Source organism: Megalops cyprinoides, chromosome 2, assembly GCF_013368585.1.
Source record: "Megalops cyprinoides isolate fMegCyp1 chromosome 2, fMegCyp1.pri, whole genome shotgun sequence".
Classification (NCBI taxonomy): domain Eukaryota; kingdom Metazoa; phylum Chordata; class Actinopteri; order Elopiformes; family Megalopidae; genus Megalops; species Megalops cyprinoides.
Genome location: NC_050584.1, coordinates 4,460,358 through 4,476,030, shown reverse-complemented (window position 1 = coordinate 4,476,030; position 15,673 = coordinate 4,460,358). Strand labels below are relative to the sequence as shown.

Below are 15,673 nucleotides of genomic sequence, written 5' to 3'. Positions count from 1 at the left end.
GAATATTTCTAACTTAAAATGCCTCCCATCAACAACAAAGTAGTTACAAGAACACAGAATGTACCATTTGCAGTGTAAGCTTTAAATTCATGTGTTTGCTTCCCCCCCAGGATGGTCTGGTGAAGTCGGAGATGGAGAAGCTCACCTTCTATGTGGTATCAGCCCCAGAAAAGCTTGACCGAATCGGGGCATACCTGGCAGAAAAGCTTAGCAGAGATGTTGTTAGGCACCGCTACGGGTGAGTGGTCCCCGCCAAAGTTGGGTGCTGTGGCATCTCCTCAAAGCCCTGTCACAGTCTAGCGCTTCTCACAGTCTAGCGCTACTGAAGAGTATAATAGTATGATATTATTAGTATAATAGTATAATTGTCAGTATAAGTTTTGTACGGTACTCCCAACTGCATCTGTAGACATCTATCTTTAGTTGATTGTTCAGCAGTGCCTTAAGGGTGTTAATTAAGATTCAAATCATGCTGAATTTAAATCAAAACAATTGAGATTTAGAGGTCAGAACAGTATCCCCGTTGACAGAATCAATATCACTCTATAGTGTAGTGATTTACATGACAGGACAAAAAAATATATTATTATAAAAAACTTTGTAGTCCCATCAGTTACCCTAGTATCTGAAAAGGGAGTGGTTATTCCAGACACATGAGGTGTAAACCTCATGCTAATACCACACCTTCGCTCAGTACAGTTCCACCAGATCAGATCAGAGAATAGCCACATAAAAGCCCACTTCCACTCTTGCACACAGATATGTAGTCATCGCTATGGAAGCTTTGGACCAGCTCCTCATGGCCTGCCGCTCCCAGAGCATCAAGCCCTTCGTGGAGAGCTTCCTCCACATGGTGGCCATGCTGCTTGAGTCCCCAGAACCAGATCTGCAGGTCCTTGGGACCAACTCGGTAAGTTCCTGATCCCACCCACAGTCCATGAAACACTGGCCTCCCCCCTTCAGCTGCCCCACTCTCATTGATAAATCTAAGAGGAACTTACTAGTGAAGAATTTGGACTTGTAACCAGAAGATTTCAGGTTTGATTCCCTGATGGGACACCCCAAATGCATCCTTCAGCAAGAATGTCTCATTGTTTCAATGAGACATTCAAATGGATAAATGGATAACATGTAAAATGTACAGTAAGAGGTGGTTCTCAAGGATAGGCCTTTTGGATAGGCCTTTTGTTGCTCCATTTTGTGGCAGTTTCTGTTTCCCCTTACCAATCAGTAAGATGTTACCAATCAGTAAGATGTTGAAAAAAATGTTCTAGACATGCTTTCAACAAACATATTGTAATGTTATATTGTAATAGGGAATTGTAGCTTTAAAGGGCTTAGAAATTGTGTGTTGCAGTGTTAAATGATGTGCTTCAAATACACTCATATGTTCAGATAGCACGGACCATTTCAGAGGACTAAAGCCTGCATCTTTCTGTAACTGTATTTGAAGAGTTTATGTGTATCTTTCCTTTTGCATGGAAAAGATGTCAAAACATTTTGATCTCTAACCAACAATGACAAAATCACTGGAATTAGATCAGACAAGGTCTGATTGACTTAAAGACTGATTAGGACCTAGAATGATTAGCACAGGCTGCTGTGACATTTTGCCCTCCTATTCAGTTCATACGAAGTGGTTGAGAGATGGGTAGTGAAATTCTTTCTGACAGAACCTGTTTCCACAGACACAGTCAGCGAGTTGGCAGACTGTATCTTAACTCTGCATTCTGCCAATATTGGCATGGGAAGAAAAGACAGAAAGAGGTTGGAAGAGTGGGAGATAGGGATACAAAGAGGGAGACGCACTGACAGAATCAGTACAGAGAATATGAGATAGCATGGACTATGGAACACATTTCGAATTGGTCAGGCCCATCACCCCCCCCAAAAACGTCAAACTCACCACTGCTCTTTATTGCCAAAGAACTGTCTCCGTCTGTCGTTGTGCTACGTGAAGTCCGAAACATCCACTGTTGCCAAAAAATCCCTGTGTATGTGGACGCACATCAAACTATCAAACTTGGGTCATTGTTGACCTCAAATATGTTTTTAAACAACGGAAGGACAAGAAAGACCTCTCAGCACTGCCAGTTGATATAAGGGATGGTGTAGAACAGCTTCAACAGCTTGTGCACCTCTGGCAATAGAGCTTTTGTCACAGGAGTTGCATTCATTGTCGATGATGATACTGATGATACTGTTAGACCTACTTCAATCCCGGAACTCTGAATTGCGTCTGGCAGCATATCAAGCTGTGTGCATAGACTGTCAAAGTCAAAATCCCTCTCGTAGAGTGCCACTACGGAAGACAGGAAACCAACCGTCTCCCTTTCAGCTGCAGATACAATCAGGCGCTCCAGGTCAGCCGCCACATGCAAGTCTCTCTGCTCAAAACGCCGTTCCAATTCACCATCAAGTAGATCCAGAACTTCAAAGTACAGTCTCGTGTAATGATCCGCTGGGCTGTGGAATGTATGTGCAGGCACTCCAGCATCCAATTTTGCATGGCGTTTCTGTTGCCTCGGCAACACGGGGCATCTCTAAGGTCTTTCGAGTCCTCTACCACTTTCTTGTAGAACTCATCAAAGGCATGATCTGACCTCTTTCGTTGAATAAAGCTTTGATTAAAAGCCACGGCTTTCTGCGCATCCTGTAATGATATGTTTACAGTCTGTAAGGTCCTTGACAGCTGTTCAGTGGGAGAAAAACACATCAACGTGAGGTAGAGGACAAAGAATGTGCTGAATTTGTCAAGGACTGCCAAAATTCCCCCAGCTTTCCTACTGGCATCACTGTATGATTCTTCATTAATTTCTGTCATCAGAGAGGAAAGTACAGTGTAATTGTCAAGGACAGATTTCACTGCACCTGTGTGCACCGTCCATCTCATTGGACAGAGAGTACGTAAGTTATTAGTGCCCCGGGCCATTTCATTTTTTAAGATTTGGAACTTGTGGTTTTGTTTAGGGGACTGCTTCACAACATGTACCACCTCTTGCACGAAATCCGACGCATCTCTAATGACTTTGTATTTTTCCCAATGTCTTGCAAACATAAATTAAGACAATGTGCAAAGCAATGGACATAAATGGCCACAGGATTGTCCCATTTAAAGCTTGCTGCAAGTCTATTCAAATGACCGGACATACTTGCAGCCCCATCGTATGCCTATCTATTGCAAATACTGGGCAAAACATTGCAGCGGATGAGAATGTCATTTAGTGCAGTGAGAATGGTCGAAGCGTCAGCCTGGGGTAAGTCAAATAAGCCAATGAAATCCTCGTGAGGGACGCAGCTGTCGTCAACCCAGCGGAATAGAACCACTAGCTGTTCTTTATTTGAACTTTCTCTGGTCTCGTCTGCTAATGTTGCATAGAACTCCCCACGAATAGGCGAAATAACCTGGCATAGTACTGAACGAGAAATTAAATGAATCAGTTCATTGATTATGTCACGGCACATGTAGTTTCTGTCAGTTAACCATTGGTAAATTTCAGGACGATCCTGAGCCTGTAATTCCAGCAACTTGTAAAGATTACTGTTCTTCGGATCATTGCCATCTAAGGCCATGCCCTGACCCATGAGATAAATGATGGAGGTTATCTCCTTAATCAGCATTTCACGTCTGTGCTGTTGTATAACTTTCAGCAGGGCGTCACGCTGGGACGCAGTAGGTTGCTGTGATAAATACACATTGTAGTAAGCCACGGCCTCTCTGTGATATTTACTGCTTTCATGTTTCCGAAAAGAGCACAAAGCATTTTTCCAGTTTTGGAATCCAAACACAGAGAAAGTGTGTTTGTTAGTTTTGCTTAAGCCTGAACTCAGTTGTTTAATAGTCCAAAGGCGACACTGAGTGCAGAACATTTTTGCTTGCGTTTGACACAGTGTTATCCAATGGAATTTTTTAAACCACCGCAGTTGGACCGGCTTTTCTGTGGTCCACCTTGGACACGTTTTATACCTGAGAGAACAGCTGTGTCGTCTGGTTGGTGGGACTTAGTCAGATCCCTACAACTCTCACGGAAGCAGTAGACTTCTGCCAGGCTTGTAGAAGGAGACAGTTGGTAGCTGGAGCGATGGAGGAGTGTATAGCTGGAGAGGAGTAGCTAGTTGGGGCACATCTACCTGCAATATTATTTTATATTTATATTTTTGGCAGTAGCATATTTTAGGTGGGCACAATTTATCGCAGTTCTTGTTTATCACAACTGAAATTTTACATAGGCTACGATGTAGTTAATGCTGACATCACATTTCCTTTTCCTTTTAACGTGAATAAAGTCCTTATTAATAAATACTGACAAATCAACATAGTGGGCTACAAAACAAAACAGAATTTGTAGCGTACTGTGTCTACATTAACAACAAATAAAAATACAACATCACTGACTAGGCCTATAAGTATATTAAAATGTCTGGGCTGGGTTAGTTCAAAACTTGTAAAACAAAGTTATTCGCTTCAGATATAAGCGTGGCTCTTTTTTCCTCAGTGCTTTTTTTAGTTTTAGCAAATGACATGTATTTAGGCTATTATATAAAATGTGGGGCTCTATTACCTTCCTAAAGACGAAGTATACTTTGCGGCTGCATGATTGTTTGAATATTATGGTGCAGTTTCACGTAATGAATATTACGATTTAATTATTATTAATTTCATTGACATTTGGTTTGACATGTGCTGTTTTGCCACAGAGCAGGCTAATAATGGACATGACATTTGGAACAATGTAGAGTAACTTTTAAAATGCAATAAAACTATTTACAGATTTGTGTATGCCGCCCGACCGGATATGGAAATGAACGAAGCAGTGAGTCAAAGATTCGAATCATTTTATTGAACTGAACGAAAGTCACTAAGAAGAATCGTTTTGAACACTAGAATGTGAACATACGTTGCACCGTGTTGCATGTTGGGACGGGGGCGCCATGTTGTGAGGAATGCGCTCTGTTACCTGTGCCTGCCACGGTGGTTACGTGCATACTTTTTGTTTGGCTAAAAAGTTGTTTAAATCGTTTATATCTGACGGAGAAGGGACGAGATGGAGAAGGGCAAAGAGAAAGAAAACTGACCCTACCGGGAGAAATTAAATCACAGTGCCAAGCAACGGTATTTAACTAACAACGATAAATAACATACATCCATATGACTTGCCAGCCCAAGACTGGATTACAGTAGTGATGTGTCGGTCGCGAACGAGTCGGCTCTATGAGCCGGCTCCCATCTGAGAGCCGATTTCATTTTTTTGTTGTTGTTGTTGTTGTTGTTAATTAATTAAGACAGAATAATAGGATGATCTTTTTGCCACACTGCTCGGCCACAGGCACTCCATGCACTGACTGAATGTTAGAATTGTAACATACATTTATTGTTTTATTGAGTCATAGGCAGTGGTTTTGATCAGTCGCATCATTAATAGAAAAGATTTGCTATATTCTTGGACCTCCTTCTTGCTGCAGCTACCCACGCCATCCGGCGTCGTCTTGTCACCTCCTCAACCTGCTTCCCTTCGTGTTTTTTCCACGTAGGAAAGGTGAAAAACATATTCCATTGTCCAGTTTTCTCCCTGAACGATAGTGTGACCTGCCATGGCAGTTCTTGATGCAGCAACACTGACCTACCATGGTGACATTTTTCAAAATCACGATAGAAAATCAAAACACAGCCTCCAATTCATGAACAGAAAGGTAGCAGAATCCTCAAAATATGGCACGTAAACAAAATTCAACACAGTGTGACGTCAACTTCGCGTTCTCTATAATGAGCCTTTAAAATATAAATTTTACAAGTGCATGCACGAAGCGAGCCGCCTGTTAATGACAATGCTAACGGCAAAAGCGGTAATGATTCTGAATGTGTCGGAACAACCAGCAAGGATTTTGTTCATTTATTTCAACACAGTATAACATAATACAACTTATGAACTTGTAACACCAACACACTTATAAAACAAACGATAAATAAACATAACATGAAGTTAAACATGCAACCTTAACTTTGCAATTCGTTAATGTTAATTAGGCCATTAATTATTTAGCATAATGGAACAACCCTTTCGTGCATATGGTCACACCGGTGTGATTAGCCATTTAGCACGTATGCTAAAACCTGTGCGATTAGAACACTATAGATTGGAAAATTCTAGCTAATTTTAGCTTCGAGGAAACAGTGATTTAATGTTAAAAAATATAAATCCTAACTGAAAACTATGAAAAGCTTAATAACGCTAATGAAAACATAACGAGCCATGTAACGTAACAGCGCCACATTGCATAAAAATAAGTTGCGTACGAAAGGGACAATAACATTGGGCTACTTAGGGGAGAGCCGGGACGAAAGTAAAACTTTTCAGATAAACGTCATTTTAAAACATAACGTTACAGACAGAAATGTGTGTGTTCTATCAATACCAGGTGCTATTTTGTACAAATGTGGAACAACTTCGGTATAATAATATAATAAGTATAGTTGTTATTGTAGAGGGACGAAACTGTCACAATTGTCCCGACAATGACTCCTGACAGTTAAACCTGACTTGCTTCTATACTGAGAAACTCTGACATGGCAAACTTCAGTATGTGTTAAAGTACTAATTAATCTGTCAAATGATCTTGACTATGACACATGAAACAATAGACACAACTTGTCATTCAAAAAAATCACCGCTTGAGTGAATTTACTTCCTGTGATCGAAAACAACTTCTTGGGTATAACTCCGCAAAAGTATGATGTATCCACGTGATTTTTTGGGGTTCTGGTAAGTGTTGCATGCTGTACATACTGATGCAGTCAGGCATATCAGACTTGTATGGGCTCGGAGAAAATTGCAGTGTTACTTTCATCCCATGTTACTTTCGTCCCGGCTCTCCCCTACATGTTTCAGATGATAAGTCATGTTTGCATGCAAAGATTCGCCTATCATTTGTCAACCTCAGAGTTTGCATGTCACCGTCTTGGGGTCGTCCTTTACACGCTCAAAATGATCCCATACTTTGGATGATTTCCTGCCCGACATACTCTAATAACTTTTTAACGACAAGGTGTAGCTCTCAAATGGAGTTTGAGGGTTTTTTTTTTCTGCGACTAACCGACCAATGAAAACTTGGTCGACTAAGACTCTTCTCATCAACTAACGTTTGATCGACTATTAGGGGGCAGCCCTAGGTGCCACATACTCCCAGACATTGTCAGCAAAAGAAAGGTGTCTTTACAATCTCATCCATTGGGGGGCCCAATCCACAGTAATTCGTATGTGCACAGATTTAAGTTAACCATGATGCAGTTTATCCTACATTGTGAATAACAAAATTAAAAGTAATACTTTTTCATTAGATACAAGAACAAACTGGTTTCTTATTAAGGCTGGGATTCAGTCTGTTTCTGATTATGGCTACGGCTAAAATGTTAGCATGGTAACTTCCAGTAAATGTCATGGGAAAGGTGCAGACAATTATAATGTCAAGGACAAATGCTTGGAGTTCTCTTGATTTTTGTCCACAGTGCATGAGGGATTTTCTCACCATACCCATCTAACCTGTAGAGAAACCAAGTGAGAAAAGACAGCAACAGCGAGCAGTGATGAGTTTGTGTATAGAAAACCAAGCAAATCAAACTGGAAATTCTGACTACTGTAATCTGAGACTGGATCTTAATTCTCTGCAGTTTGTGAAGTTTTCCAGCATTGAGGAGGACACCCCTTCTTACCATCGTCGCTATGACTTCTTTGTGTCACAGTTTAGTGCCATGTGCCATTCAACACATGAGAACCCCAAAACCAGGACCAGGTGAGTAGTACCTAGGACCTATATTTAGGTCGAAAACTGTTTAATCATGGTTTAGTATTTGTGTCCATATACACATTTCTTCTTAGATATCGATAACTATCTGGTTTCAAGACAAGCTCATGTATACATATAATGACAATGGCAGCTAAGTACTTGGTCCAGCTGTAGCCCCCACCAGAGGTTGCGTTAGACTTTCTCCTTGTCCGTCATTTTGACAGACAGGGTCGTAAAAATTCTGTCATAATCTATTATTACCTGTCATTTTAATTTTCATTTTTAATGATAAGACATATTTAATAGAATTTCATTTTCATTCATTCATTTAAATTTTTTAATTATTAATATACAGAACAAGCTCATAGATTATGCATTTACAAGGGTATGGAGAGAAAAGATGAAGAGACACCGACCGTGCAGTAACTTTTCATGTCAACACCACACGATTAGGGATAGGTACCAAAACATATTGGCACCAGTTCCCATGCGACCAGTATCTAATATATACCCGCAAGGTCAGGTAAGTTGTTTATATGTGTCCCTTCTTTATCATATATTCTCAGTTTGGCTCAGCTTCTCAGTTATATATATATATATAAATAACTGGCAGATATTAGGTTCACAAGATGAACTCCTTCAGTAACAAGAAAAATCAACAAAGTATGTAAAGCAAGTAGGATATGTTTCTTTAACCTTAATGCATTTGGGTCGGCGCTAGTTTTGCCAGCTCGCTTAACCATCTTGCTAGCTCATTTAAGTGAAATACAATTTTCTTATTACCGAAGGAGTTCATCTTGTGAACCTAATATCTGCCGGTTATATTGTGTGCCAAACTGAGAATATATGATAAAGGGACACACATATAAACAACTTACCCGCCCTTGCTGGTTCGCCATTACTAGCGCTGACACTGATGTAAAGTGCTGTGTCGTTCAGTAGCCAATGAGCTACTAGATCCTGCCCCCAATATCCGGCAATGTGTCCCCCCCCCCCTTGTGGTTAGCCTGTCACCTAGCTTAGAGTGTTTAAGAGCTAAGTAACATAGAAACAACATCCCGTGTTGATGTAGACACAAATGGTTGCCCATACATCTTTTAATCATATACATGTTTTCATGCTACATGTAGCCTTTAGCCTCCGCCATCTTGGTCAGACTTTTTTTGTTACTCCCGCTTCTCTTTTTAACGTCACGTACCAAACACATCAAACACTGAACTGATTGGTTCTCACGTGGTTCTCATTTGCATAAAGTTGAGATTTCGCCATCTCAATTTCGCTTGCCTCGGCGAATTCGTCCCGATTTCGCCCAGCCAGAGCGAATTTCGCCCCCATACAAACTGAAAGAGAGCGAAGCGAAATTTGCTGCAGTGGAAGCGTACCGTAATAGTGGTAAGGAGCAAGGCTTGTAACCAAAAGGTTGCTAGTTTAATTCTTCACTCGGACACTGCTGCTGTACCCTTGGATAAGGTACTTAAACCACAATTGTCTCAGTAAATATAAAGCTGTATACATTAGGTGTACAGTGCTTGTTTGTGCTCAGTTACTTATACGTTTCTCATACATTCCACAGGGATGTGATTTTTCTGGATTAATCCGGAATTCCAGATTTTCCGACCCACGTGAATCATGCAGATCCGTAAAAAAAAATGGGTGGGGGTTGGGGGGCAGGGCAATGAGCTGATGAGCTACATTTAGAGGTTATACACGTGACATCATAGTAGGCGGAGTCACCTGCGGGTTACACCCACTGAGTGGCAGAAAGATTTACTGAGTGGCAGGCACTGGCAGGTACGCATTGCTTTTTTTTAAATTGGGAATTTAGATAAAAATATACCGATAACCGATCATCAAAAATTTTCAAATATCGGCCCGATTATCTAATGGCCAGATGGTCGGTCGACCCCTAATTTTCATTTGTACTTTTTATAGGTACTTATTGCACTGTATATGTAATACAATTTGACAGCATTTCTTTTTACTATTTTCGGACTTTGGTTGGGATTGTGGTTTTTTGCACTGTAAATAAAACGCCTTGCCCTAAAGTTCTATTTGCGTCGAGGCCAGTTTTGTGTTTTCGGGGCAACCTGAACCCCTTTATGGCCTATCTTAGACCACATAATGTATTTGTGGAAAAGTTAAATGGCTTAAGCTATATTGTGCTTCAACTTTAAAAAAGTTGAAAAAAACCTCTGAAAAAAGTTTATATTCAGAATGTCAGTTTGCCACAGCTGTGATCATAATAGATGAAAGCACACATGACTAGAGCGATTTGATGAATTCATATGAACATTTCAGCCTTCAATGACACACTTAGAATTCTAATGGTTAGGATTCATTAAAAAGATCTGAATACACTTCTTTTTGATATTGGAATGCAGTAAGTCACGCCTTGTGTCAACCAATGTAGTGTAATGCTAAGGAGCAATCCTTGTAACCCAAAGGTCACTGCTTTAATTTTCTGGTGGGGCACTGCTGTTGCATGTATGGCTAATGCCCAGAATGCTTTACGAAAATATTCCATCTCAGATGGGTCATATGTAAGCCATTCCAGATAAGAGTGGCTGCAGGGCTTTTTGCATCCTTGTGTGTCCCTGCACTGCAGTCCCTTTATGAGGTCACAGCTATGAACAGAAGGTGGATCTTCTACCAGCAGTGATGTGTTTCAGTTAAGCAGGAGGTATTCATGGGGCAGCTGGTGCTCAGGTGCAACCTCACATTTCCTCCAGGGATGAGGAGGAGGCCCCTAAGGGATATATGGATGATGAAGTGTCTAGTGTAAAGTCTAATTTTTGCACCCTGCATTTCATACAGCAAGCTGGAGTAAGACACTGTTGTCCAATATTGCTGCCATGTGTTCTCTCCCTCTAGTGGAGGGCCCTCGGGAACTTTGGCCAAGTGTCTATCATAGCTTCTCAGCTTAAGCCACAGCATTTGAAGACATGTCAGTGAAAACATTCACTCAAAGAAAGCTTGAGCTGTTAAAAAAAAAAAAACTCATGCAGACTCTGCTATTGGATTCAAACAATCTGTACCTTAATCTTGTTAGTGTGCAAAAATACAGTGACACCCAATCAGGAACAAATGAGATATACTTTCAAGAACAAATTAGAAAGAATGCCCCAAATGCTGAATGAGTTTTTTCCTTTGCCTCTACTATTATGCACTCCATGTCCCATCCTGTGTGTTCCACACAGGATCCGAGTGGCTGGAATCAAAGGCCTGCAGGGAGTTGTGCGAAAGACAGTCAACGATGAGCTGCAGGCCATCATCTGGGAGCCCCAGCACATGGACAAGCTCATTCCATCACTACTCTTCAACATGCAGGAAGCTGAGGATGTTTATAGGTAGGGGGGCAGGTCCAGAGAGGGCTACTGAGTGGGTGGTTGGTCAGTCTAGGGGGCTTTCAACCTTGTCAGTTGTAGCCATTGGTCAGTCCCAGTCTCACTCTTTGATGTACATGCTGTCATTTTTCACAAGGCACAGCCAAACTGCACAAAACATTTTCACTCTGCATTCACTTTGTATTTCTGAAGGAATCTCTTCTGGTCTCATGCTCCAAGTTTTGGGTTTAGGAGGTCTACAAGGATAATGTGTTCATCTCACTAGTGGGTGTTTCATGTCATGCCATGTTTCTTAAATTTCTCAGTTTGTTGCATAGATAAACAAAAATCTGACTTCCTGGTGCATTATCATTAATTAGTGTGATTGTGAAGCGAAGCCAAAAGGGGTCTGATCAAAAGTTATTCAAAGAATTTTGCTAGGGCAAACGATGTGGCCGCTGTCATCCAATGAAATTCCATGGCAAAGACACCAAAACAGAAAGTGAGCCATATGTCAGCAATGCTTGGTTGGAGTGATGCCAAACTTGGTACACTTTGTTGCTATTAGCAACACTGGGTATGCACCAAGTTTCATGAAATTTGGCGCTATACCAGAAAAACAGAGAAAAAAAATTCAAATGCCTATCACTTTGGAACCAAAGCAGATGTTTCAACAAAATTTCTTGTGCATCATCGCAGTAAAGGACCCTAGCTGGGAAATTATGAATCCTCTGTGTCCGCCGTTTTGTTTTTCAGCCATCTTGCTATTATCATTTTTTCAATGATTTTCTCTGGCAGGCCATAGAAGCCCTAGGTGGATTTTGGTGGATTTTGGCGCGCTCACAGAGCACAGTCCAACGTGTCCAGGCACCAAATTTGGGGTCATTCCATCATTCCCTGTAGCATCACCAACGGGCCAAATTTCAGAGTACATTTTTGCTTATTACTTTTGAACCGTTTGTCCTACAGTTGTGATCCTTTTTTCCCCTGAATCCTTGGGTCACGATATATTGAATAGACTCATCCACTGTATAGGATATTAAAAAAAAAATCATATTTTGAATTTTTTGAAAAACCTACTTTTGCGAATTAATCCCTGTCCTAGAATTTTGCTAGGGCAAATGATATGGCCGCTGTTGTCCAATGAAATTCCATGGTGAAGACACCAAAACAGGAAGTGAGTCATATCTCAGCGGTGCTTTGTTGGAGTGATGCCAAACTTGGTACACTTTGTTGGTATTAAGAATACTGGGTATGCACCAAGTTTCATGAAATTTGGCCACTTGGGGTGCTATACCGTTAAAAAAAAACATTTCAATCCCCATTACTCTTACAATTTACAATTTACGATTTGGCATTTTGTAGACGCTTTTAAACCGAAGCAATTTACAATTAGTGCATCAAACAGGTTTAGCTGACTTCCTCATAGGCAAAAGATCACAGTAGGAATGCAAAATAATTATTTACAGTACCATGCTCCTGTATATCCTGCAACAATAAAACAGAAATCTGCAAACAAAATCTGCAACATAGAGACAGGGTTAGTACAGAAGGTTTTTTTTTCTTTTTTTTATAGAAACCTAACAGAAAGGTTACACAATAGGGGACAGGTGGATTCTGAAAAGGTGGGTTTTCAGGCTCCTGTGGAGGATGGCGAGTGATTCCGCAGTTCTGATTGGGTGAGGAAGGTCATTCCACCACCACGGAACGAGGGCAGAAAAAAGACGTGGCCAAGTGGAACGGCTGCCAGGTTCCCGAAGTGAGGGGACCGCCAGCTGCCCAGAGGAGGTTGAGCGGAGAGATCTAGTTGGAGTGTATGGAGTGATCAGAGACCGAAGGTAGGATGGGGCAGAGCCTCTTGTGGCCTGGTAAGCCAGTGCCAGTGTCTTAAACTGGATGCGGGCTGCTACCAGAAGCCAGTGAAGTGCAGTGAGTAGCGGAGTGACATGAGTGACACACAACTATCTGTCATCTACGTAGCAGTGTTAGGAAAGACCGTAGCCAGAGATTACCTGTCCAAGTGATTTAGTGTAATGGGAGAAGAGGAGTGGGCCAAGTACGGAACCTTGTGGGACCCCAGTCCAGAAAGGGCGGGGGCAGGAGACTAATTCCCTCCAAGATACCTGATAGGAGCGGTCAGAAAGGTAGGACTCGAACCATGTCAGATCCTGAGAAGCCCATCCCAGCAAGGGACGAGAGAAGAATCTGGTGGTTCACAGTGTCGAATGCCGCGGAGAGGTCAAGTAATATGAGGACAGAGCTGAGTGACTTCGCTCTAGCCAAGTGCGGGCGGCAGTGTAGCATAGTGGTTAAGGAGCAGGGCTCGTAACCGAAAGGTTGCCGGTTCAATCCCCGCTGGGACACTGCTGCTGTACCCTTGGGCAAGGTACTTAACCCACAGTTGCCTCAGTAAATATCCAGCTGTATAAATGCATAACAAAACAACTGTAACCTATGTAAGTCGCTTTGGATAAAAGCGTCTGCCAAATGAATAAATGTAAATGTAAGTGAAGCGCTTCTGTGACTGCAAGGAGGGCAGTCTCAGTGGAGTGGCCAGCTTTGAATCCCGACTGGTTCAGATCCAGGAGGTTATTGTGGAGGAGATAGGGAGAAAGTTGGTTATAGACTGCGCGTTCTAGGGTTTGGGAGAGAAATGGTAGAAGAGATACTGGACAGGGCCTTCTGACATCAGCTGGATTTAAAGTGGACTTTTTAGCAGTGGCATGACATGTGCCACATGACACTGTTCAGAGCAGAGGGAACTACACCAGTAGACAGGGAGCTGTTGATTAAGGAAGAAATAAAGGGTAGAATGTCCTCAGAGATGGACTGAAAGAGAGAAGAAGGGATAGGATCAAGAGGACAGGTAGTGGGACAGTGGGATTTTATTAGTTGTAGAACATCAGAGTCAGGGAGGAGAAGGAGGAGAAGGTAGTGGGAGTGACAGCGGGTGCAGGATCCGAAATGGGAGGAGATGAGGGGAAAGAGTTGCAGATGTCTTTCACCTTCTCCTCGAAGAAGGAGACAAAGTCATCAGCAGAAAGGGATGGGGGGGGGGGGGGGGGGAGGAGAATGTAGAGAAATGTTTGCGAGGATTAGAGGAAGCAGAGTGGATCCTAGAATGAAAGAAGGCAGACTTAGCGGAGGATAGGGTAGATGAGAAGGAAATGAGAAGAGAGTGAAAATGGGGTAGGTCATCTGGAGATTTTTATTGCCGCCATCTCCTTTCAGCTGCATGAATGCAGTCTGTCAGCCAGGGACTGGGAGAGGACAGGCGAGCTGGTTTGGTAACGGGGACAGAGGATGTCCAGGGAGGAGGACAGTGCAGAGAGGACAGTAGAGGATTTCTCCTCAACAGAGAGAAGTGAGAAGGATTCAGCAGAAGGGAGAGCAGAGCACACAGCAGAAGAGAAGGTGCCTGGGGAGAGGGTGCGAAGGTTGCATCGAGTTGACACTAACAGGGTGGGAGCAGGGCAGCCTCTTGTGAAGATAAGGTCCAGCTGGTTGCCAGCCTTGTGTGGTGGTGGGGACTCCACTAGGGTGAAGTCAAAGGACTGGAGGAGGGGGAGGAGACCAGCAGACTGAGTGGAGTTCAGAGGAAGATTGAAGTCCCCAAGCAGCAGGATGGGAGTGCCGTCCTCAGGGAAGGAGCTGAGGAGGGTGTCCAGTCCAGTGAGGGCTAGGAAGTGAAGGGACAGCATGGAAAACGGAGCAGAGATGAAGACAGCCTTCTGTACTGCCGACTGGCAGTTCCAGAGGCCACCGGAAACGACAACAGCAATATGAGTAGAACGAGGTGGATGAATAAGGTTAGACAGGTTACGACTGTGAGGTTGCCGTCTGCAAAGATTGGGAGGAGAGATACGGACAGGAATGGGTAGATGGCACATGATTAGTGTATGTGTGGGAGAGGGACAAGACAATGCAGAACAACAGGTATTATTAGCACAAACTCAGAGACGACAACAACAGAGATAAACAAAATGGATGAATGAACCAGAATGAACCAGAACAGCAACACAACAACTAGAGCACAAAGACTGAGAGAGAAACCAACCACAAGGTAGCTAGCGAGCAGACCGCAGTAGTGCCCCTTGTTGTCCTTCCACGGTGGACTCCTGCAGGTAGACTCCCTTGTTGTAATTTGACCGAGTCTTTGTACAATGAGACAAGGAAGACTAGACTAGAGCCTAGTGGCTCACACACTCACGGCTTACAGGCTGGCTACAGTCCTGCCCCCTCAGGAACCAGAACAAACCAGAAATCGGCCGTGGCAAAAAACTACCAAACTAACAAACAAACACAAATTAGCAGCTCAACAGCTAACGCGACAGTAACTAAGACTACCAAGTAACATAAACTAGCAACGCTACCAAACAGGACACACGGTTATAAATTGACACTGAACCCTAACCAAACAGCAGCGTTAACAGAGTAAACAGAACGCACGGCTACCCTAAGCAAATTAACAAACAGTCTAACCTAGATCCTGCTCTGAAGAAGAAACACAACCTTCAGTGATGCACACAATGCACGAAAGCAGATATTTCAACTAAACTTCTTTTGCT

General features: G+C 42.6%; 1 protein-coding gene across 3 annotated transcripts in view; it reads left to right on the top strand.

The window, feature by feature from the left end:
- The window catches only part of LOC118772976 (protein EFR3 homolog A-like), a 93,138-nt gene that overhangs the window by 25,346 nt on the left and 52,119 nt on the right, over window positions 1-15,673 (top strand). For all 3 annotated transcript variants that reach the window (XM_036521687.1, XM_036521686.1, XM_036521688.1), the window contains exons 3-6: window positions 111-238; window positions 760-910; window positions 7,667-7,788; window positions 10,980-11,129. In XM_036521687.1, the coding sequence (XP_036377580.1) occupies window positions 111-238; window positions 760-910; window positions 7,667-7,788; window positions 10,980-11,129 (551 nt within the window). The remainder of the gene's footprint in view (window positions 1-110; window positions 239-759; window positions 911-7,666; window positions 7,789-10,979; window positions 11,130-15,673) is intronic.